This window comes from Metopolophium dirhodum, chromosome 4 (genome assembly GCF_019925205.1).
Source record: "Metopolophium dirhodum isolate CAU chromosome 4, ASM1992520v1, whole genome shotgun sequence".
Classification (NCBI taxonomy): Eukaryota; Metazoa; Arthropoda; class Insecta; order Hemiptera; family Aphididae; genus Metopolophium; species Metopolophium dirhodum.
The window spans coordinates 24475515-24500884 of record NC_083563.1 but is presented as its reverse complement, the minus strand read 5'-3'; the positions used below and the strand labels follow the sequence as shown (position 1 = coordinate 24500884).

At 26.3% G+C, this 25370-nt stretch overlaps 1 protein-coding gene across 1 annotated transcript; it reads left to right on the top strand.

Annotated features, from left to right (window-relative positions):
- Positions 1-1941: 1941 nt before the first annotated feature.
- Positions 1942-25370, top strand: LOC132943712 (transcriptional protein SWT1-like). The gene is given in 17 exon segments (XM_061012772.1): positions 1942-2293; positions 3640-4345; positions 6798-6938; positions 9387-9629; positions 9752-9887; positions 10366-10435; positions 10509-10671; positions 10734-10897; positions 10899-10973; positions 12043-12169; positions 20639-20718; positions 22081-22297; positions 22408-22529; positions 24618-24769; positions 24830-24973; positions 25042-25182; positions 25247-25370. Coding segments are annotated over 16 exon segments (2754 nt in total). The 5' UTR covers positions 1942-2293; positions 3640-3648; the 3' UTR covers positions 25329-25370.

Genomic DNA, 25370 nt, shown 5'->3' with positions numbered 1-25370 from the left:
AACAAAATAAATGTACTTTAATTCAATTTACTTAGCATTTATTTATGAAATCACGCATTATCACATCTTTATAGTTCTTAAAGATCTGTTTTGTTTTTACTTAGCTGATTTTTACATGGAGTTTCAGGAAGTGTTTTTGTTGTAATATCACCAATTTTTTAAAAAATTGTCGAGACTACAGATTTTGGGAGATTTATTTTTACACAAAGTTTTTTATTCAATAAGTACTTTTCTTTATTTTTTATTCTTTGTTTGTACACTTTAGTACAAACTGATGAAAGTTAGTCGTTATTTATGCAATTAGATCAATGAGCGGAAAAAAAATATAAGTACTTCCAGAAATCCAATTTTAATTCCGAAAAAATATAAGAATTTCTCCGCTTTTTTCGGTGTTTAGTAGGAAGCGAATTTTTTTTAATAATACTCAAGTAAAAGTGAATTTTGAAAAAAAAAGAAATTTAATTTGGTACTATACTAATTAAACAATACTATAAATCAAAAATCCATTTCAAAATTCAACTTTTGGTACTGGGTGAATTTGTCTTCTGTTTTTTGGGAGTTTCGTGACACATGGGAGTTGAACATTTTTTTATCACAAAATAAAGTGACGCGACTGCGCTTATGTACGTTACTGAGGTCCAAGAATCTTAGCCGTCGTTTATCTTTAATTACATAAAGCGTTCGGGGAACTCACATACACTAATGATCAGTCATTACACACACAGTCACACAGCACTAACGATAAATGTACAATATTTCCTAAATCCGACTCCTTTAAAATAGTTCGCTTTCGACAGCCTTAACTTTTAATTCTTATTAAACATATGATAAAACAACCAAAAAAAAATTTCGAGGGGGGGGGGGGCACGTGTCCCCAGTGCCCACACCCTCGCTACGGTACTGATATTACAGTTTATATACAGTTTATAGGTCTATATGATTACCACTTTATGTTTTTTCTATCTTCGTTCTTTCTTATCAATTTATCATACCTAATGTTCCATCTATTTCTATTAGTGTTGTCCGCGATTGAAAGTTGAAGCCGTTTTGGTCGGGCCCACGGTCTTATATACGTTCGGCCCAAGAAGTAATGATTACTTTTACACATGTGCAAAAATCTGTAAGATTCAAATGATAACAGACAATAATTTACTAATAATATGGAGTTAGGCACATTCTTCTATTAACGAGTTACTAACTTCAATTGGTAGTAAATAAATCTTCGGTTTATAAAACCCAGATCACTTAAACTCGGGATAAATTTGATTGATAAAATCAAAATTATTTTAATCTTCAGTTAATTAAAAACCAAGATTAGTTAAACAACTATTTAACTAATGATTGATAAAATGGCCCTAAGGGTTGCCCGCGATTGAAAGTTGAAGCCGATTTGGTCGGGCCCACGGTCTTATATACGTTCGGCCCCGATGAATTTATTGCGCACGCGTCAGGAATGAAAACTATGGCGCGGGACGGGGTAACATAATATTGTGGGCAAGGTGTATTGATACACCTTGATTGTGGGAATGTTTTGCGCATGCTCAGTGGTGACATCGGGCCGACACACGGACTAAGATATAATGGACTGGAAACGAGCTTAAATAGCTTATCACGGCCACAAATGTACAAGAGGCAAAGTGCGGGGGGTCGCTACGCGTTCCCGGAGTTCACAGCGACCTCTGTATAAAACACGGACTAATATACAAATTGTGTAGCCAAATAAAAACACCGGTAGCGCTGAAAACTTCAAGAACAGTGTTCTTATCAGCTAAATGACACCTTTTCGTGGCCGTCCTCCGATCCCCGCCAACCCTGTGGTTACCAGTCCATTATATCTTAGTCCGTGGGGCCGACTAAATCGGCTTCGAAGATAATAATATATTGTTATCAGCATCCTTAAATCCTCTGAGATATTATACATACATATAATATTATGTAAGGCATGACTAATTAATATTTAGCCATGGTATAAGGTAAACTATCATGAATCGTTGTTATCAGTAAACCATTATTTCTGTGAAAATGTGCAGTAATATGCCAATATCAAATAAGTTTCTACTCTCGATGTGCGTTGTACATAGTTAGTAGTATAATAATAAATGTATATTTTATTATATTATTTACCCTATACAACCTATATACGTACTACGTGTTATATAATTTGTACGTAGCTCAGCGTTCGTCGTTCGCACATTAATTATATTAATATATTATATTTATTTGCTTCTCGCACTCAATTCCTATGTATTGATGCATTCGCATTAATTATTACCAATCGTTACCACACTAATATGTAAGTATTTTATCGGTTGTATATATTAGTATCAGTCATTTAATGTTTTCGTTTAGGAATTCTTGAGCGCCATATATGGCCTCAACTCTCAAGATTTCTTAAGTTTACATAGTTTTTTTTTTTGTTACTAATTAAACTCATTGTTGAAGTGCCGTCACTGGCTCCTTCATCAAGCCCACATGTTAGTTTTATAATTTTATAAGACATTTAACCATGCAGATGTTGTCTCTTCACTCTTCAGCTTATTGTTCTAAATATATTATGTATAGATTGTAGAATTTTACAAATAAAATTATTCATTTTTCATTTGATGTTACCTACTTAATGATATCAAAACACTTTTGAATCGTAGGCATTATAATTTTATTTTTATTTGTTTGTAAATCAATATTAATATTTTAATGTAATAACAAATGTTGTGTTTATTGGTTTTTACTAGAATACCTATACTGCGGCCCACAAGAGAGTATTACAGTTTTGCGCATGCAGACTATAGGCATTTCCTCACTTTGTGCTATTTAGTGTATGTCAAATACATGGCTATGCGTCAAATTGAACGTGTTTTCATTGGCGACAGTAATACTCTCTCGTGGGCCGCAGTATAGTTCTAACCATGATACAGCACACTAATAATCAGGGGATGACTGTGAGATGTGGACATATTGTCCAGTATTATTAGTTAAACATAATAAACTATAGTATAGACAGTTTAGTATACTATTATTATTATTTTCATTATAATAAGTAGTTATGTATTATTATTTGTTGTTAATTGTTCAGCCCCCCCTGCCCGATATATTTTTCTGACTTGGTGTGCTACAGCACACTGATAATAATAACAAAAAATTACTAGTTTAAATAATCGGTCTAATGTCAGTATATTTTATTAGTGATGGATATATTAACCATAGGACATTTTATCCAGTATGTGCTTTAGTAATTCTTATTTTTATCAAAATTATCTCTCATTCCATAAGTTAATTAATAATATGAGTAACAAACAAATTATATTAATTCCTACCAATGGGATTCAGTTCTCCTTTTATCATTTTTTTCTTGCATTCTCATACCCATACTGCTGAAATGTCCCACTATAGACAAAGCCCTTAAACTATTCTGTGTCATTTTTACTTTATTTTTTAACTAATTAGTCCTTCTTTGTAGCAGTGTTGTAAGGGGCGGCAACTGTTTGCACATTGCTTGGCTCTAACTCATTAGTCCTCCCATGGCTATATTATGATAATGCATAACATATGGCTACATGAATACATTATATTAAAAAATAAATAAAAAATAAAAACTTTAGTTTTAATGGATTAATATTTAATTATATGTATTTTCATCAGGTATTTACAATGGAAAAAAATAATCAAAAAAGATCAGTATTGGAAAGTTCCAAAAACAATATATTTGGATATACTATTGAAATCGGGAATACCACTTACGAAAATACTTTGGAAGAACGCATACAAGCTGCTAAAAATGCCTCATCAAGTGCTAAACGAGCACAAAATCAAAATATTGAAGAAAAATTATTAAGGAGTAGGAATGCAAAAGAATATATAAATGTTCAAAATATGCCTGTTATAAAATCAATGAGTAGTGCTCAAGAGTCAAAAATTACAAATAAGCAATGGTCATCTATAAATAAAACAGATATTCAAACTTCAACTCATATTCCTTTACCAAAAAACTTAACTAAAACTAAAAATATAAACTCAAATTTTGAACCTAAATGTAACACAAGTTTTTTAAAACAAACGTTCAAAGGAGGCGGTTCAATGCAACTCCGATTAGAAGCTATAAAAGCTAATAAAAAGTTATCTAATAGAATTTCGCATGAATGTAGTAATACTTTAGAATCTCATAATCCTTCAAAAAATGTGAGTCTTCAATATATACCTTTAACGAAAAATCATAGTTCTAAATTGTCTAATACTAATAACTTCAAGCGTAATGAGTATAAAACTAGATCGACTGTACAAAAACATCTTGAAGAAGTTAAGTATACTGGGCACTGTGATCGTACTAAGGATATTACTAATACACCATGTAAGTTTTTAATTAAATAAATTAATGTTATATTAATAGTTACAAAATTTTTCAGCACATCCATGGCATTGCTATTACAACTATTTTTATACAATTATATAATTATATTAATAATATGAATAATAATAATACCTATAGAGTTGATATTGCTCAATGATAGTGATAATAACAACAATAGTAAAAATAATATTTCGTATTTGGTATTGATTGTCGACTTCAGATGTAAAATCCTCGTGGCCATAAGAAGGATGACCTGCGGTAGTCAAGGCCGCAGACATCTGTTGTGGGCTTTGCTTACTAGGTTGTAGTGAAGGGCTCTGTCTGAGTTCTTTATAGCATAGCGTGTAAGATTTATAATTGATTTTTGATCCGGATATTTTTGGGAGGTTTTCCCGTGTTGTTGTGAATCTAATGATTCCTCATAGACCACTAACCACGGTAGTCCGAAAAAAGTCATGAAAAAAAAGTCAAATAAAAATTTTAAACATAAAAAAAATTAAATTTTTGAACATAGTTAGTTGGTCATAAAATTAAAGTTTATGAAAAAAATCCAATTTATTCATTAAAAATGTTCAGTTGTTAACAATTATATTATTAATTTTATTGTTATTGTTAATATATTTATATTGTTATTATTAATACCATAGCCGATTAAGTTGAATTATTATTATTTGTTTATTATAATATATATTTGGAAAATTATTAATATATTTTTTTTAAATTTGAAACTGAAAATGATTTTGTTGAAAACCAATTTTGCTTAAAAATTTCCGTTTTTCCTAGGTTATTTTTTTGGTTTTTATCCATGCTTTTAAATATTACTAGGAATTTTAAATTTTGACATCCTTAATTCACTTTCCCATCGAACAAGAAACTGAAGTTGAAAATTGAACCATTTTTACTGCCCCAAAAGGCGATGATAGACACACCAAAAAAAAAAAAAAAAAAAAACACATTATTAATATAGAATACTATTGCTATTATTATAAAATTAATAATATAATTGACAACAACAACTGATATTTTTAAATAAATAAATTGGATTTTTTTCCTAAACTTAAATGTTATGACCAACTATGTTCAAAATTAAAAATAATAATTTAATACTTAAATTATTTTTTTATATATATTTATTAATTTTTATATGACTTTTTCTTGGTTTTTTTTTTGTGGATTTTTTTTTCAGTGACTTTTTTCTTACATTCACTAACCTCACTGTGCTTTTAGGTATATCCTCAGAAATATATTTGGAAGAATTTGAATCTTATTTATCTTAGTAGATGAAGCTGACTCTCAAATAGGGCAGCCGGCAGGTATAGGTTACCTATCAGTGACCTGCAGGCACGTAGTCAGAAAATATTCACTAGGTGGGCCAATGTTAGATGGGCCCCCTACCTAAATATATTACCTTGTACCTTGTAGGGGTGTTCGACAGACGAGTTGAGGACCATAATAATAATATAATTTTATATGAATCAATATAATGACAATACCCTTACTCAAAAGTATTTTAAAAATAGACATAAAAGTATACAACAGTCACTGTCTAGATAAGATAAGAATAACATGACATGCTAGTATACTATAATAATATGGTACCAGTGTTGGGCTTTAAATAGCAATTATTTCCTAATCAATCGTTGACGATATTATGATTTATAAAAAATAAATTATCACCGATTCTTAGTAGGAACAGAATTTAAATGTAATACAATATACATATTTTATTCCAGAAATGGACATGGATTGAATTTAGTTACGTAACTTATTTTAGATTCTAATTAAAACCCGATATATTTGGTTTTATTTATGTAATATTTAGACAATATTAAAAATTTGAAATTTCATTTAAATTAAAAGCCCCCGTATAATAATGGGCCCTTCTGAATACTTTGGGTGGGCCGGCCTACGGCCGGACACATAATAGGGTGGGCCTGGCACACCCTGGCCCCCCCTTAGCTACGTGCCTGGTGACCTGATTATTGAAGTGTCAAAAGGAGTAGGGATGATTTGTTTTAAAATTTATTGTAGAGAATTCTCATCCTGGCATAGGTAGCTCTGTGCCAGTTATTTTTATTTATGTGGACATTTCATGATATTTTTTCATTGTGAAAAACAAAGTTGTTTACTGAGTCATCATTTTGATTCCGTTGTTTGACCTGGTTGTCTATGTAAATGTTTCTGCGTCTTTGTATCTTTTTACGGTAAATATTTTAATAGCGGTTGTTGTTGGATTTACTTTCAAGTTTCATTTTTTGAACCAGCTAATAATTTTGTTTAATGGATATTGTAGTTTTGGGATTGATGATTCTATAAATCCATCTTGTTTATGATTTTCGCACTTACCATTTAATTTAAAAAAATTGTTGGTACAAAAACATTTGCATAAATATTGTATTTTTGTTTTAAGATTATATTTTGATTAATATGATATTATTATTTAATTATGCAGATAAATCGGTAACTTCAGGGGTAACTTCTGTACAAAATAGACTTATAAGTGCAAGAGAACAAATGACTGCCAAATCTAAAGATAATAATGAATTTAATGTTTCGAAATGTGGAATAATTAAAAACCCATCAACATGTGAATGTAAGCAACCTAAAATTGTATTTGTTTTATTACATTTTAGTTTTATTAAATATTAATCATGGAAAAGTACTATTTTAAAAAATATGTAGTAACATAATATTTATACAACAAAAAAATTATGATACAACAAAATTAGAACCCTTAAATTAACAAAAAATAATAATAATAAACAGCTATATACTTTTTTTTAGTTTCATTAATTTTATCCATATTGTATAATATTGTAACAATTATGTCTGAATTTTTACACTGTGCCATATAGGCAACCCAACAGACAGGTTCACTTTAGATTAAGTTGTTTCTCTTATATATATATATATTTTATAAAAAAAAGGTGGGCAAGTAGGTGTCGCTCTGCTGTACAGTAGGTTACTAGTGGGTCACTGTAATGGATGGTGTTAAATTTGAATTCGATGATATAATATCATTGTATAAAAAAAAACGATTCTGAGCGAAAATGGTCAGTCAGCCTATATGATATTACTAAGTATATTTGATGATATTATTGTGAATAAAGTAATTTATATATAACCTATTTATGTGGAGTCTTGTTTTAAATTTTCAATCCTTATCTATAAAAGTACATTTTATGAAATTTTAACTACAAAATAATTATTAAATTTTAAATTTGATAAATTTTGGCGAAATTCAAACTGCTAAAATGCTTATAAAAAGAAACTGTGCCTATGTATTTTTAATATTTTTCAACTGCTATTTTAACAATATATCAGGAGCCTTGCATTAATTTTTCACGCTATTGTACCCAACAAATAAAATTATCTTGATATTTATAGAAAAAATAACTAAAAAAAGGTGGATAAGTGGATGTCGCTCTGCTGTACAATAGGTTACAAGTGGGTCACTGTAATGGATGGTGTTAAATTTGAATTCAATGATATAATATCATTGTATAAGAAAAACGATTCTGAGCGAAAACGAGTCAGCCTATGATTTTACCAAGTATATTTGATGATATTATTGTGAATAAAGTAATTTATATATAACCTATTTACGTGGAGCCTTGTATTAAATTTTCAATCCTTAGCCATAAAAGTTAAACATTTTATAAATTTTTAACCACAAAATAATTAATAAATTATAAATTTGATAAATGTTGTCAAAATTTGAACTTTAAATGCTTATAAAAAAAAATTGTGCATATGTATTTTTAATATTTTTCAACTGCTATTAAAACGATATATCAGGAGTCTTATATTAAATTTTCACGCTTTTTTACCCAACAAATAAAAATTTATTGATATTTATAGAAAAAAAAACTAAAAAAATTGAAAACTGACAATGTCCGTAAACAGCTCAAAAAGAGTCAAAATATTTTCAACATTTTATGGTGTATAGAAAATGCTAATATAAACATTCAGTGAAATTTTCAAGTATCTACAGTCATTCGTTTTTTAATTACAATAAAATAAGAAAATTGTTACATGAGAAATCGAGTAAATATCAAATGTTGTAAAAATATAAATTTCAGACGCTCATAAAAATTTAATTTAAGTTTCTTCTAGACATTTTTTTTTTTGATAAAGGTAGACAAACTTATGAGTAATCTTATATTACATTTTCAAATCTTAGATTTAAAAAGAAAAATTTTTATGAATTCTCATCAAAATAATTTGCTATTTTTCGTGATTTTTCCGTATTTTGTCAAAAATTGAACTTAAAATGCTTATAAATAAAAACTGTGACTAAGGATTTTTAATTTTTTTCATCTGCTTTTGAAACAATAACCTAGGAGCCTTCTATTCAATTTTTAATCTTTTTTACCAAACAGAACATTTTATTGATATTTATAGAAAAAAAAACTGAAAATGTCCGTAAATAGCTCAAAATATTTGGAAACTGTTATGGTGTATAGAAAATGCTAATATAAACATTCAGTCAGAATTTCATGTACCTACGGTCATTTGTTTTAGAGTTGCACCAAAAACCAAAATTCTCGAAAACAGATTTTGCGTAAAAATTCCCGTTTTTCCTTAATTTTTCTTTTGTTTTTCACGTCGCGTTTGAAAACTATTGAGAAATTTTTACTTTTGACTCGTCAAAGTACCAACTAGATTCACTTTCCTATCAGAAAAGTTACTGTTGAAGATAATCCAAGCACTTTTACTGTCCTAAAAGGTGATAACAGACACAAAAAAAAAACCAAAAAAAAAATACATCAGTTTAAAATCAATACATTCATCGCTTCGCTCAGAATCTAAAATCTATACATTATAATTATCATCTCATGCATTAATATTTTTTTTTATATTTTTGATTATTGTTATGTACCTACTCTATTAGTTTAAAATGGAAATATTTTATTTTTGTTAAATTTAATTTAAGATTTTAACTTGAAATACCTACACTATACTAACAAAAATGATATTACAATTTATTTGTATTAACTGTCAATGTACATTGTTTTTAATCTTCATTTAATTTTTTTAGTAGACAATATTCGTCATGATACAAACACATTGGGCCGTAATAATAAAAATAAAATAAAACGGTTGAACCAACCTAATGAAAGTATAAAAAAAAAAAAACCAGGACTTGTGTCGACTACTAAAAAAATAATTTTAAACAACAATTCCTCTGTGAATAAATGTATTGATCAACGGTTAATGAATGTACAACAAAAACCAATTGTACCGATTCTAAATAATATGATTTCATCTAGTTCTTCTTCTGGTGAGATTTATTTGTTTTATTTTTTATATCATGACTTGAAATAATAGTTAATAGTTTATGTATTATGTGTAAAATAATATATAGTAATAATATTATTGTTGTATTTATTAATCATATTACAGCTTCAGAAACGATTGTATCAACAAAACTTGGAAATCGATGCATTTTAACAAATTCAAAATCTAAGGAAATAGACTCTTTTAGTTTTGTTAGGCCACAAACTTCTTGTAATCGACAAGCATTTGAAATTAAAAAAAAGTAATTATAAAGTAACCTCATGGGGGTTTTATATCTACTACTAATGATAGATGCCAATATTTTGATGTAATTGCTATACCTAGTAAATATAATATTAATTAAGCTTATGGTACAGTGATTCAATACTTTGAAGAGTCTTTTAATTTAATAATTCCTTGACTAAAGATCTTTTAGACTATGTATTGTTTATGTTTATTTTTTGTTGATACTTCCATATTATTGACAATACAATCACCTTCTTGTCACTTTTATGTTTTGTTTTATATTCACTGAAGAAATAAATTAATTTGTAATTGTAATAACATTTAATTTGATTTAGTTATTAAATATCACATCAAATAGGTATGTATTTTATAATACCTTTTGAATCTAAAAAAGGAAAAACAAATAAAACAGTAGTGAATATAAAATTGCTCTTGAAAAACTTACTAGTATTCATTAACCTAATAAATATAAACTATAATTTTAATTTATTTAGTACGCAATTTAATAATGATGAGTCTATGGAATGGGAAGATATAATTGAAACAGACGACATAGTTGAAAAAGTAAACAACAAAATATTTTTTATACATTTGATTTTTTTATTTATTAATTCTGAAAAATATTAAATTTCATAAGGTCAATAACTTGAGAAGAACTAAACATGAATATGAACCTATGGAATGGACTCCGGATTCAATCATGCACTGTGATAGAATTAATTACTGTTTAGTGATTGATACAAATATACTTTTATCAGATTTGAAATCAATTACTATTCTTATAGATAAATATTTAACTGGTAAATTATTAAGTTTATTTTATATTAAATAGATTATTTATTTAAAAATGTATTTTATTCAGATTATGGTTATCCAACAATTGTATTACCATGGCAAGTTTTAAAAGAACTTGATTGCATAAAAAATGGTGAAAATTTACTTGGATATCGAGCACGTGAAGCCACTCGATGGTTATTAGATATGCTTTCAAAACGTCATCCAAGATTAAAAGGACAACCAATGACAAAAAAAATCGTCTCTGAGTTCTGATGATGATATTTTAAGGTGTGCCATAACTGTAAAAGAGAGAGTGAACATTGTAGTAAGTAATTGACTTCTTACTATATTTGTTTATTTATGAATATTTTGTATCGAATGTGCCTTTTATAAAATGCCCAATCTTTGGTATGTATCTAACACTATTTCGATGGCGACAATGCAAAAGGGCATAAGGGACATTTTCAAAATTATTCAGGAGAGCCAAAAAACTATTTTTTAACAATAATTACATTTTGTAGATTATATTTTTAATTAAAAAAATATGATAAGAATAAAAAAGATGAGTTATACTCTATTTAAGACAATTGTTCTTCAATTTTTTTAGTTAAACATTAGTATTAGTTAGAAATGGCTATTATTATATAATTTGGTGCTTATGCCTCATTAATTTCCTTACCTATAATTTTATTACTAGTATTTTGGCGCTTATGTCGTATTAATTTTCTTCTTATTGTGTTGCATTGTTGCCATCGATATAGTTATAAAATAAACTAATAACTTTATTAATATAATATAAAGTAATAGTTTTATTTTTAAATATAAAAAAAAATTTCATATTTTATTACTTAAATATGGGCAAACTAAGCAAAAACTCCCAAAATCTGGTAATATAAAATACTTCTCAATTCCCTACAGTTACTTTTTTACTATCTTAAACTTCTTAAAGGGGACACCACACCCATATGTGTTGTTTCCGTCTTACAAACGTATAACATAGCAAATTGTATGTTCACAATTATACATCTTAAAATTAGAGTGAATTGACTTATACAATTATTTAAGGGTAAGATTATTGTCTAGAGCATCTCAGAGGCTTTTGATGATATTTTTACTAAGAATCAAGTTGTGACCTTTTTGAAACTACATTTTATGATCATAACTTACTTTAAAATAATATCAATAAAATTCTCCAAAATGCTCTAGATAATAATCTTGCATTTAAATTGTATCATGGGTCAATTGACTACTTTTAAAAATAACAAAGTAAAGTGTATTATTATTAATTTAAAATTTGCTATGTTGTACGTTTATAAAACAGAAACAACACATGTGGGTTAATAATATATTTAACATAATACCTACATATTTTAAATAAATGTAATCTTTTACAGTATTTAGTTACCGATGATAAAATTTTAAGCATTAAATCAGAAGTTAATGGAATATCAGTAAAAAATTCATTATGGCTCCAAAATTTAGTTACAAATACAAATCAAAACAACTCAGACATTTTTCAAGGTAAGTGATATACTGTGTGATTCATTTAATGTAAGGCACTCATTATTTCAAAAAGTATTAATGTTTTTGAATATATTTATTTAAATCATTACTACATTTGTAAAAAAAATTATATTTTTAAATATTTTAATTTTTGTTATTTTTTTTAGTTTTACTTTTTTTGAATGACAATGTACATTTTTAAAATATTTGAGAAAATCTTTTATGTCTACGGGTATACCTATTAATATTGTTAATTAAATTTTTATGTCATGAAACAGATTCTGTATTCACTTAGCATATCATACCATAATAAATATGCAAACGCATACAAATCCGCACTCTACTAATAACTCAAGAACTACTCATCCTAAATTACATTTTAAATTCTGAGCAGAGCAAGGAAGTTAAAGCTTTGTCATGCAAAAAAGTAAAAACTTAAAAAATTATAAGGATAAAAGATATTAAAAATATAATTTTTAAAATGATACGTTTTGAAGTAATGAGTAGGCCATGATAATAGTGATAATTAGCATACTTAAATAAACATTTTAAAACATTTTGTAAAGACCAAAATGGATAAATTTAAAAAAAAAAATTACCGATATAATAAATTCTTATATTAAGAAAGCTATTACATTTTAGCTTAAATAATAACATTTGTTTATAACATAATTTAAACTTTTCATTATTTTAAATTGTCACAATATATTATTTACCTAATGCCCAATGCCCTAAGTGCAGACAAATAAATTAAGTATTTCTTAATAAACAGTTTACTCATTTTAGAGCTGGTAGTGTTAAGATACTAATACCGGTATGCAGAGCTATAGCAACATACCACCCAAAACCAAAACAATTTTTTTTTACAATTTTATATTTAGTTTGTAATAAACAGCTATGATAAATTACCACAGTTATAGATAACATTTTCAGGCCATAAGAAATTAATTTGAGTTTAAATACATTTTTGATTTTGCCTGTTAAATTGCAGGAAAAAAGTATTTCCTACAGTAATAAAAATAATGGGTACTTAATACACAGCTAATTACAGTGCTCCTAATAAAGATTGTTGCGCTTATTAAGTTTCCATAACTTGCTTTTCTTCTGTTGGTGATAAGTTTAAATCAAATCCAGACATTTTAACTTTGCTGACATGTTTGTTACCTTCTTAAGTATTTATTATTAAACTTGATGATGTTAAACCGACTTATGATTTTGTAAAGGCAATTTAAATAAAATTCAATGTATATCCATATTAAAAGGAGAATTTAAGTTATAACAAATGAATAGAAGACATAAAAAATAGAGCCAACTAACCACACTGGATGCAATAATGTTGCTTTGCGGTTTGGAGATATCTTTTCTAATGTTAAAAGATTATTAAAAATTGCTCAATTTTATCTGTGACAACAGCTTTAGCTGATAAAAGCTTCTCTACTCCATAAAATTTTTGAAAAATTCTATCGGTGAAAATGGTATGGCTCAACTAAATATATTCATAGAACATTGATAAAAAATATTTATTTGTTTGCCTGGAAAAACTAAGGAGTTTCAATTTTAAAATTGAACTTTATTATGATTATTATCTTCATAGTGAATTATTCAATTAAATTCTAATTTCCAGGGCTTGGCTATTTATTTGATTTTTACTTATAAAACAATTTCGAATTATAATTTTACAGTAAAATATAAATTTACATTACTTACATTAACTTGATATTAAATATAAATAGAAGAAAAATATTTGAGAACCATGATCAAAAACTTTATTATTTTAGTATTAATAAAAAAATTTGTATTACAAATTTATTTAATCTAATTTAATAAATTTTAACATTTACTATTAACTATGTATAGTACCTGTTCAAAATATAAATGTATATCAACATACAACATTTAATTAGATTATGAGAATGGGTATGTAATAATATCTCATATTGTTATATTCAGAATTTTCTAATTTTTGCTGTTCAAAATAATTATTAATATTCTTTTTTTAAATTAAAATCATACATGTGATTTTAAAATACTTAGTAACTAACATTTATATTTATAATTCAATTTAAGTTTGAATGATAAAATATATTGATGAATTATAGTTTATAAATTATTAAAGATTTTATAGGAGACTGATATCCGTATTTGTAATCTTCATCTAGTATAATATATAGTATTTATTATAGTATGCATTAAGAACATCAGTAATATAAAATCCTCTATAGCCTTATAAGCTACTGCCAAATTAGGTTGTTAGTTGGTAGATTTTTGTCAGTAAATTAACTTGTTTGTAATTATTAACAATCCATATGAATACCTTGTATATTATACTTTATACTGATGGATTATATTATATTAATGTTCATGGATTGGCTCATACATTACAAGAAAATTCTTTTAATATAAGGTAAATACTTATTTTCTCAAAAAGTAAGTATAAAAACATTATATCTTTTTACTATTATTAACATTTTTTTTTTTTGAATTTTGAATGTATATTTTATAAGTATTTAAAGTTTAGATAAATTAAATTCAGTGGCTGGGGTATCCTGCAAAATGCTGGTTCACTAATACGGTCATCTAAACTTTAAACACTTAAAAGTTATAATTTATATTGATCTACTATTAATTACTCATTTGAAATTCAATTTTTATATATTTAAATTCTGTAAAAGATTTTCCGCTTCGAGAATCGTAATTTAAAATTTAAAAAGTAAAAAACTTAAAATAAATTATAATAATAATAATAATATTTCCAAAACTCATAAATAACTTTTGAGAAAATTAGCTTATCTTTAAAAGAATCTCCTTGTGTATTGCATAATACAATACGTTTTATACTAATAAGCAATAAAAATATCTAAATTTGTAAGCAATTCACAATTGTATAATAGCTTATGATTTCATTGTATTTAATTTCGATCACTTGTAGTTTTGGGTAGCGGTGTCGTATGCTATCTACACAATAAATACTAGTGTTGTATCTTAACTATGTAATAAATACTAGTGTCGTATGCTATCTACAAATACTATTTATCGTCTTAGGTTATCTATACAATCGTAATAATATTTATCTACATTCTACAAGGTTAGACTTAGGGGTTTCAACGATTAGTTGTGTCTATCAACTATACTTGTGTGTTTGGTATATGGTTTATACTGACGATACTTGTGTGAATTTTGTAAAACAAAGGTGTATTAGCTAAACAAGAATTTTGTGAAAAAATCAATAGGGTTAACAATGAAGTGTGAGGTGGCGTTCTCAAGGAATGTTATTAAACTAGCCGCGAACAAAACTCCGATGGGCAACTTGTGAAATCAAAATACTTATGTTGCCAAACACGTGGTTATCAATATTAATGGTCGTCTACGTCTAGGAAATTGTCAACCTAGAAAAGAAATTTTAGAATCAGAATGTAGCAGTTCTGATACTGAAATAACCAATCGAAATTATGGTTTACACGTACTGGGACCGTGGGTGTTTGGAATGTGTTGTAGACGTGATAATATAGTAGAACGTCGATTGTTTATTGTTCTAAAAAGAGACCGAGCCACTTTGTTTCCAATTATTCAAAGGAAAATTGAACCAGGGACGACCATTTTCTCAGATGAATTGAAAGCTTACTGCAGTTTAAAAGATCATGGCTATATCCACGATACCGTAAATCATAAAAATAATTTCATTGATGCACAAACAGGAGCTGAAACTCAAACAATGGAATGTTATTGGCAACATATAAAGGTGAAATATGGTATAAAAAAAATGGTGGCGCTCTGTAAATACAACAAATGTTTTCAAAACATTTTTAAATTATATGAAAAATACTTTTCATATATGAGAACTTTAAATCTTCATTTATTTATGAAGTGCTCTGGTTTAAAACAAAGTAAGATTTTTTATATAATTATACGACATAATTTATACGTAGATAGCATACAACTTTATGTATTAAAATTCGTAGATAGCATATGACACCGCTACTTAGTTTTGTATTATATTTGATTTTTCTTGACCCTTTCATTGCTACACTATTTATTCACTGCAACCGGTGTATGCTACGTAAAAAAATATTTATTGTTTTATTTTATTTACATTTTGAGATCTATAATATGATCTAATTATTTAAGTTTAATAATAATGTTGTTAATTTATCTAAATTTTTACTCGACCTGTACCCGAGACTTGGTTTTAACCGACATTGTTACTCACCCGGAACATTTCTAATAATTACCTAATATAGTATATATTTAGGTACATACTGTTTTACTGTTCAGTTATTAGGAACGTTGTGAAATAATAAATATTGTAAACATATTTTTCATTATCTAACCTATTTTTTTAAAATCTACATTTTTAATCGTTTTAATGCTTGTTTTTCCTGCATGTTTAAGCACATTATTAGGCATTTTTTAAGTAATGATGTCCATATTTAAATTCAAACATTTTATATATATTGTTTTTTTAAGAATCCATTAAGAATTGTAAACATTTTAATTTACTTGTAAATACTAAATGTCTTTTAGTACGACCACTTCATTGAAAATATAAATTTAAATGGTTTCGGTTTTGGTATTGGTTACAGTTACTATGTTAGAAATTTGTATTTATTTTTTTTTACAATAAGATATTCCTAGCTATATTACCTTATCTATATCTAGTGATAATATACAAATATGTACATGTTGAAATTTCTGTTAGAAAACTAAAAATCTATGTTGTAATCAATTATAACTACCTAGTCTTCCAAAAACCAGTTTCAAGCCATGCATGAATTCTTATGTTAAGGTAAGTAATGAATGTTACGAGGATCACCCGATTTTAATTCAAAGTGACCTTTTTATTTTTTCGTATCCCGATTGCAACCCATATAAAGTAGGTTGAAAATAATGTTTTTTACTTTTTCGTGATTATTAAAACTTAGTATTTTTTTTTTTAAATAAATATACATACAGCAATTACCACATTCACACAATTAAACAACATTTTATCTAAATTCAAATTAAAAATTTTCAGAATAATAAAATATTGCTATTACTTTGAACTCATAAAAATCAAATTATTTTTCATACAATTTATTCCTTTTACTTATTTGACTATAAGACATAATATACGATGCTTTATTAATTAATATTTAATAAATTAATAATTTCTTAGTTGTCTGCCTTATTACTATTTCCTATTTCCTAACATCCTTAACTCAAAATGGTTCTACCAATACCTAAGGCTGAGCACTTACAACTTTCTTATCATCTAGAAATTACTCAGTGAACTACCTGCATCTACTTGCTGACCCTCCCACAGCATCTGACTTCCTGACATTCTTGATATATTCGTTATCAAAATCAAATAATCTTAATGCAAATTTAACAAATTTAGACAATCTCCTCTCTTGTGATAACAAACCAATTTATCTTGTGCTAAGTGCCAAAGATATTAAATTAACTTCTATCACTCCTGAGTCCTGGAAGAGTAATAGGTATTCGTGTAGCAGGTGATCTACTACTTCTTTTTAGGTGTATCAGGTGATCTTATGACAATAGGTGTAGTTAGTGATCTGTAATTATAATTATTATTATTAATATACAATTGAAACATATATTATTTATTTTAATATATTATTTATTAATAAAAAATAAAGCTTATAATAACTGTAAACCACACTATAAAATTTTTTCGATCCGCTAACAGGAGCCAACACCCAGACAATAGGTGCATTTGGTCACATCTTAAAATTAAAATACTTCGAAAAATGCATGGCATTACATCGGAACTTTTACATAGTCATCTAATTGAAGCATGGTAGAGGTCAGTTAATCTTCAACATATAATTTTTTTAAATGTTTAATTAATACTAAAAATGTTTAGGTCTGTACTTGGAAATTTTTTATACTTAGCAATTTTTTTTTTATTTTTTGATATTTGACAAACATTTGTATGATATGACGTAATAAAAAATATGATGTGTTTTTATATATAAAAATAGTATACTATTAAAAAAATATATTTTTAATTTGTATGTAGATCACTCATCCCGAATTCACAGATCACTCAACCGTGGTAGATCACCTGCTACACGAATGCCGAGTAATATTATTTGGCTAAAACTAATAACTGAAAAAATAAATTTAAAATCACTCTTGACATCAACACCATACATACCTCCTCAATTAATATAATTTTCTAGCCGCCACAACAAACACTTTTCACTCTTAAATAATAATTACATTTCTGTCCATGTTAAACACCTACTTGTTGAATGTGAAAATTATTTAAATACCCTATAGACAAACCACAATTCAACTATTTAAAAAAAAAAACTAAACATAGCTACAAAAATCTTTAAAACACAAGTAATCTCAGGTTTATCCGAAAGCTTTTAGCTTGTCTCATTCAATCTTTCAATTAATGACTTGTTCCTATAATAGGCCAGCAAAAAATTTATTAACCATAGACAATCATCTCCTTTTTGTAAGTCCAATTATTTGTTAATGCCAATATTTTACCCGATCACCTTGTCAGTGTTTTTGAATCTCACAACATCCCAAAAACATCATTCAAATTATTCTAACCTTTATAATTTGTTTAGCTCACCTTGAAATTATACACTCCATTAAACCACTGAAACCCATACTTTTTCAGTTCGAGCATCAAGCTATTTAGTAAATTTCACAATACTTGCCCGATGTCCCCAATGAATCAATATAGCTCCTTTTTTATACTCTGTTTTTGTCAAGGACACTCCAAAATCTCTTCATACATCACTTGGTACCTACACAGATGACACAAACATTTTGGCTTCATACAATAACCCCCAACATTGTCCCAACGGTTACACTACAGAACACTCATTCTGGTATTTCCATTATATAATATTTATATGTAATTAAAATTACTTATTGTTCTTTATTCTGTATACAAGTTTACTTACTATTAATATATTTCTCAACTGTAATAAACAACATAGTGTTAGGTTAGGCTAGGTTATTAAAGATAATTGACTAACTAACAAATAGAAAAATATGCTTTAATTTATCATTAAATTTTAATTTTCAATTATCATTTTATCATTCAACAAAATTGTCATTCGGATTTTTTCAGGAGGGTTCCTTCATACTTGACGCATCTTCATCAAGTTACAAGTGGAAGGTTATACACAAAATGTATGGTGCCTTTTGGTAAATCACATATTTTACCAAAAAATGTCTAATTAAATATTATGGATTAATATAATCCTAAAATTTAAAAAATATTTTAATAATTCAAATAAATGTATATATTTTCTTGAAAAGGAATTCAATTTAAATATAATTATACTATCAAAGTTGTAATTATATTTTCCTCTTTTTATATATATATTCTTAAATCAATCTTTTTTTTAATAAATAATAAATATATTGTCAAACTGATTCATATATATTTACATAGTTTTTTTTTTTAAATAGATATCTAACATATAAATGACCACCATTTTATATTAATGATAATTTAAAGAGATTGGTTTTAATATTGTTTATGGTTTTTTCTTCATGTAATTAATAATAATTACTAGTCCAATAATATTACATATCTATTATTCATTTGAATAATGTATATTTTATAAAAACATGTTCAATAGTGTTGGGAAAGTTAAGGTTATTATTTTCCCTAATATGTTTAAATACCTAATGTCGTGTATGTAATTTTTTTTTATATTATATAAATTATACAAATAAATGTAGATATTATATACTTAAATTTAAATTTTTGTTTTGTAAAAATAAAATAACTATTAATTTAATCTATTAAAATAAGTACTACATTTGTTATTGTTGTAATTTAAGTGATGATCATTAAATTTAATTATTTTTATGAAATTATTATTTTAAAAATATAGGATTTACCTATTGACTGAAATTAACTATAAAACAATGTATTGCCGAATTACTTTATTTTTAATTTGAATAAAATGAAATCTGTATATATAAGAATTGTATTTTGTCTTCAATATTTATCAGAGTTATATAACAAATCTTTATTTGTTTAATGTCATTACTCTATATTAATTCAAATATAATGGATACTTTTATTAATTTATGTCAATACTTCAGCTATGAATTGTTCAGGTTTGAGCTTTTTATGATTTATTTAGACTTTTATAGTGCAAGTAGTTTCTAGTAAGCTTTTAATGTAAATACTTAATACCAATAATTTATTAAAGAATATGTTAAACACACGCATCAAGTAAAACATGATGCTAAAGGATAATGCGTAAGAAATTATGTATATTATACAAGTTGATAGATTTTGATTTAGTACAAAACTATGTAATGTTTACTTTTGATTTTGGTTCTCATTATTGCTTCTGAAACAAAAGCCTTAAGTAATAAATATGGGTATGTAAATTTAGTTAGAAAAAAAATTATTCAATTAAATACTGATAAAAATAACTTTTATTTTTAGTAGACTAGTGTTTTTGTTTTTCTTAATTTTAAAATACTATTATATTTTAGAGGCTGTTAAAAATTATCCAATAATTGAAAACAATTCAATTATGAAATTTGAACCTCATTTGGAACATATTATAGTAAGGGTAAGTATACTAATATTTTTAATCCTCTTTTAAAACATTATCTTATATTATAAAACGCTTATCAGTTGACCTTATAATAATTATTTGTGCATCAAATAATATGTATTAACATTTTCAATGAACACTTATATTTCTTCAAAACTACATTAACATTGTTTGTTGGCCCCTACACCATAATTTAGACCCTAAATTAGGGAACAACGTACACTATGTACTACCTCTGTCACCTTATGTACTTAAACTTGATTTTCCATGTTCCACAGAAAAGTTTGTATCATAGGCACAAATCATTGGATAGGCTTGAGGGGACTGAGTGTTAAGTATAGGTCATAGCCTCCTGGGTGCCTAAATATCTAATAATCTAACGACCATACATTTTAATTTTAATAAATAACCTTTGACAGTTTTATCAGCGGTCATCCTAGGTTGTGTCGTCACAATTTCGATTAAAATACGTAATAATATTCTATTTTTAACTAATTATTGTTATTAACAATTTTAGAAGATATTAAATTAGTTCTGATCCAATTAATTTATTGACTAAATAATTTCTGTTTAAAGTTCTTATAAATAGTTCAATGGTAGGAAGCTAATTGTTTTTGTACTTTTTTATGGTTAAATTATTTAGTTTGTAAAATGTAAGTTGGTCTTGTTGTAATTAATAATTACTTAGCACCTATAGATTTATTAAGCATTATAAGCTCACCCTTCCCAGTAATTTCACCAAATTTCCGCTTATGATTTACATTATATTTAAATCTTATTCCTCATAGCCTCTACCCATAAGCGCCAATCAACAAAATTTTTTGGGGGGGACTCAAGCCCCCCTCCTCATAAGCCATATTACTTAGTACCACAGAATATAAAAATTAGTACTAATTACTAGATTTTTAACTGGGGGGACCAAGTCCCCCCAAGCCCCCCCCCCCTATTTGCACCAATGCCTCTACCAAAAATGCTTAATGGAAAAAAAGAGCAAGAGCAAGAGGTGATGCAAACTTTCTTCAAATATTACTTGATGATCAATTCTAGTAAGTCTACATCTTCACACAAATCCTAGTAGGAAAAAATGGAAGTCATGTCTAAACATATTAATTTTGTGTAATATAACAATCAATGCTAATGTTATGTTTGCTATAAATTATCATTTATTCCTATTTTAATAGATAAAAGTAAAACTGCTTTACAAGAAATTTGTTAAAATATATTGTACCTACTTGCCAGATGATATTTCTTCAATACTTTTTACGACATGTGTTTAAGATAAATACAGTGGTTTAAAGAATCAATCTTATTTCTGAAAAATGTTCTATTTTTATTCATGTTTCTTGTTATAAATAAGTTGTTGTTTTTATTCAACAGGTCTTAAAGTGTGCTGTGCGTCTTAATAATAAATATTCAATTCTTAAACAAAAATTATGGTGGGAAATATACTCATTATCAAAACCATTCAGCTTAACTCAATTGTTAGTGAAGTTAAAAGACCACTGGAATATAATAGCACCTCATCAATTACTTAAAGCCCCCAAAAAACAATTGGATTGTATGGAATATTTTTTTAATGACCTTAAACAAATCTGTAAGTTAAATCTACATTTAAATTGTATGCATAACATTTTATTTATAATTGAGTGAGCTTAAGTATTAAGTATGCATTATTCAAGCCATTAATTTTGTTTTTTTCATTAGCACCTGAAATTAGCCTTAGTTGGACTGAGTTTTACAATTTTCTCAAGTACTCTACAGAAACTATAATTGCTTTACCTTATGAATATTATCATATTACTGATGTACTTTTATATGATTTGATGGTAAGATTCCTTATTATCTTAAGTCTTAACTAAAACTATCTTATAAAATATTTAATTTCTCTAAATCAACTGTTTTTTTTAAATAACATTTGAAACTAGACTTTCATTGTTGTTATAAAATTTATATTTATTGGATTATTTGTTTGATCACCATTGCGAACTTCTATTGAATAACAGTGAAACTTATGATAATATATTCCAAAAAAATGTCAGTTTTATTTTGTTTGCTAATGCTAATCCGTCTACAATAATTAAGACAGTTGATTCATCAACCACTAACCAGTATGTTTTAAGTTTGCGCATGAAGTAGTCCTATGTTACTAGGTATAAATTATAAAGTATAAAATATGCATACAACTTATATAATAAATGTATTGATTGGTAAGCTTTTAATTAATATAAATGTTTTGAGCACTTACAATAATCACAACGGAGAAAATGAAGACATTTAACTCCTTAATGTATAAATTGCATGGTTAAAAATTAAAATATAATGATGGTCTTACAAAAGGCTGGACATTAACGAGTTAAAAAGTTAAAGTTAATTTTATTTTAACTTTTTATCTTTTTTGTTTTGGTTCATAAATGTTTATTCAATCTGTTACAAAAAGAGAACAATAAGAACAATTGATGGTAAACATAGGTTAAAATAAAAATAAAAATAAAAAATCAGATTAAACAGACTGTAGAGGCCTCCCAGCGGAGGTATTATGACACGAGTAATCTTTTTAACTTAACTAGTTACTTTTGGCTTTTCATTAGCTTAACTGTTAACTTACTAAATTTGTTTTTTTTTAATTAACATGAAATTAACGAATTAATTTTTAATTTTAAAAGAAATTTACGAAATAATTTTTCTTTTTAAAAAAAATGTATGTTAATTTATTTTGTTTTTGATTTTATTATATTTCACTATTTCATTTTCATGTGAAAAAATATTTACCGTGAATTGTTTAAGTTAAAAATGTATATCATTCGAATCTAACTTATATGGAAATACTGTATAAAGTATTAACACCTATAGTTTATAATTTAGTTTTGGAAAAAAATTTAGTACGCTAGTGTTGTATAAATAAATAAATTTCTTTTTCAACTTAATGAAAAGTTAACAAAAAGTGTGTATTAACTTTTAACTTAACTGAGTTAACCTATAGTTAAATTAACTTTTAACTTTTACCTTTTTGTTGGTGCATATTAACTTAACTTCAATGAGTAAAAAAAAATCATTAACTTGCCCAGCCTTGCATATATATATACTAGCTGATCCCGTGCACTTTGTTGTCCGTTAAATGTACCAACTTTATGGCTCAAACTTTATTCAGTTGGTTATTTAATATTCGGTGTATGGTGTTCAAAATTTATCTTAACTTTTCTGTTGCCCGTAATAAAAGTTCTGATTCGCAGCAGTACATTATTAGGTAGGCAATCTACCTGCGGTAGATCGTGGACCCCGTGAAATTCTATATGAAATACTCTTGTTTAAAAATATATCAAGAAGATCTGAAAAGGAGTTCCAAAATTTAGCCTGTAGAGAGATTTTCATTTCACATTTATATAGTTAGAAGATTATATCAAAGTTACATTTACTTAATTGATTTTTCAATCATTTTTGTAATATTTATTTATGTAATTATAGAGCTTATAGTTATTAGTTTTACTTAAAACGCTTAGTTCTTATTAATACTTGATTCCATTTTTTTTTATTATTACTTGCGACATTTCTATTTCTTAAATAAATGCTTAGGTATATGATTTAAATTTATATTTAAAGCTTAAACATTAAATGCCGTATATAGTACAACTACACAGACTGTGTATTTATAAATATTGTGGTGTCTTATTTTAAGATAGTTGAATTTGACTATAACATTAAATAGTTATAAAATATCATTATCTGTATTCAGTTGCATACTTACTTTTTCAACTATGATAGCTATTTTTACTTTGTACTTCATTGATTGCTCTGTTTGCTTAACTTGATGGGAGTTTATTTTCAATAAATATATTATATTCACAATTTAATCACCAATGATTTTATTACATTAGTATAATATTATATTTGTGTTAAAATTTATAACTGAATTTCAGAAAGCTAGAAGATATTTAAAACAGAAACTAGATTGTACCACACTAGGTGATAAGTTGTTTTATCCATTAAGTCATTTAAGCATTTCAAACAATAATGCTCCTAATATTGACAACATTTTGCATAATATTTCAAAAAAAGTTGATACATTTTGGTAAATAATGTATATTAATAATCATTTTCATACCTTAACAGAATCATTTGATTTTTATAGCTCATGCGTTTATAATGATAATGGATTTAAACGCAACTCGTCTGAAAATGAACTAAAATGTGGTGTTCTTAAAACAATAAATGTTGATGAGAGAATTAAAGACTATTGTTATAAATTATCAAATATTATCAAAATTATGCTGAAGTAAGTACCTAAAAAATATATACAACTTAAGTATTATTACAATAGTTAAATAAAATAATACATTTCAGAATAAATGTATTAAAAACTGAAGAAATACTGGAATCTCACATAATTATTGATGCGTTTTTAAAAGCAATAACTGAATTCAATGATGACTTTGTAAACTTGAATAAGCAAAATGTTGTTGATTTTTGTTTGTTGAAATATAAGTATGTATTAGAAAAAATACCTAGTTTAATATTACCTGTTAAATAATTTAAAATTGTATTTCAGAAATTCGTTTTTTCATATTTTGTTATCCTTTCAAAATAATTTGGCAGCCATGAAAAATTTGATTACTACCATTAAGTCTTAGTATTATATATTTACTAATTTAATAAGTTGATACTTACTGATG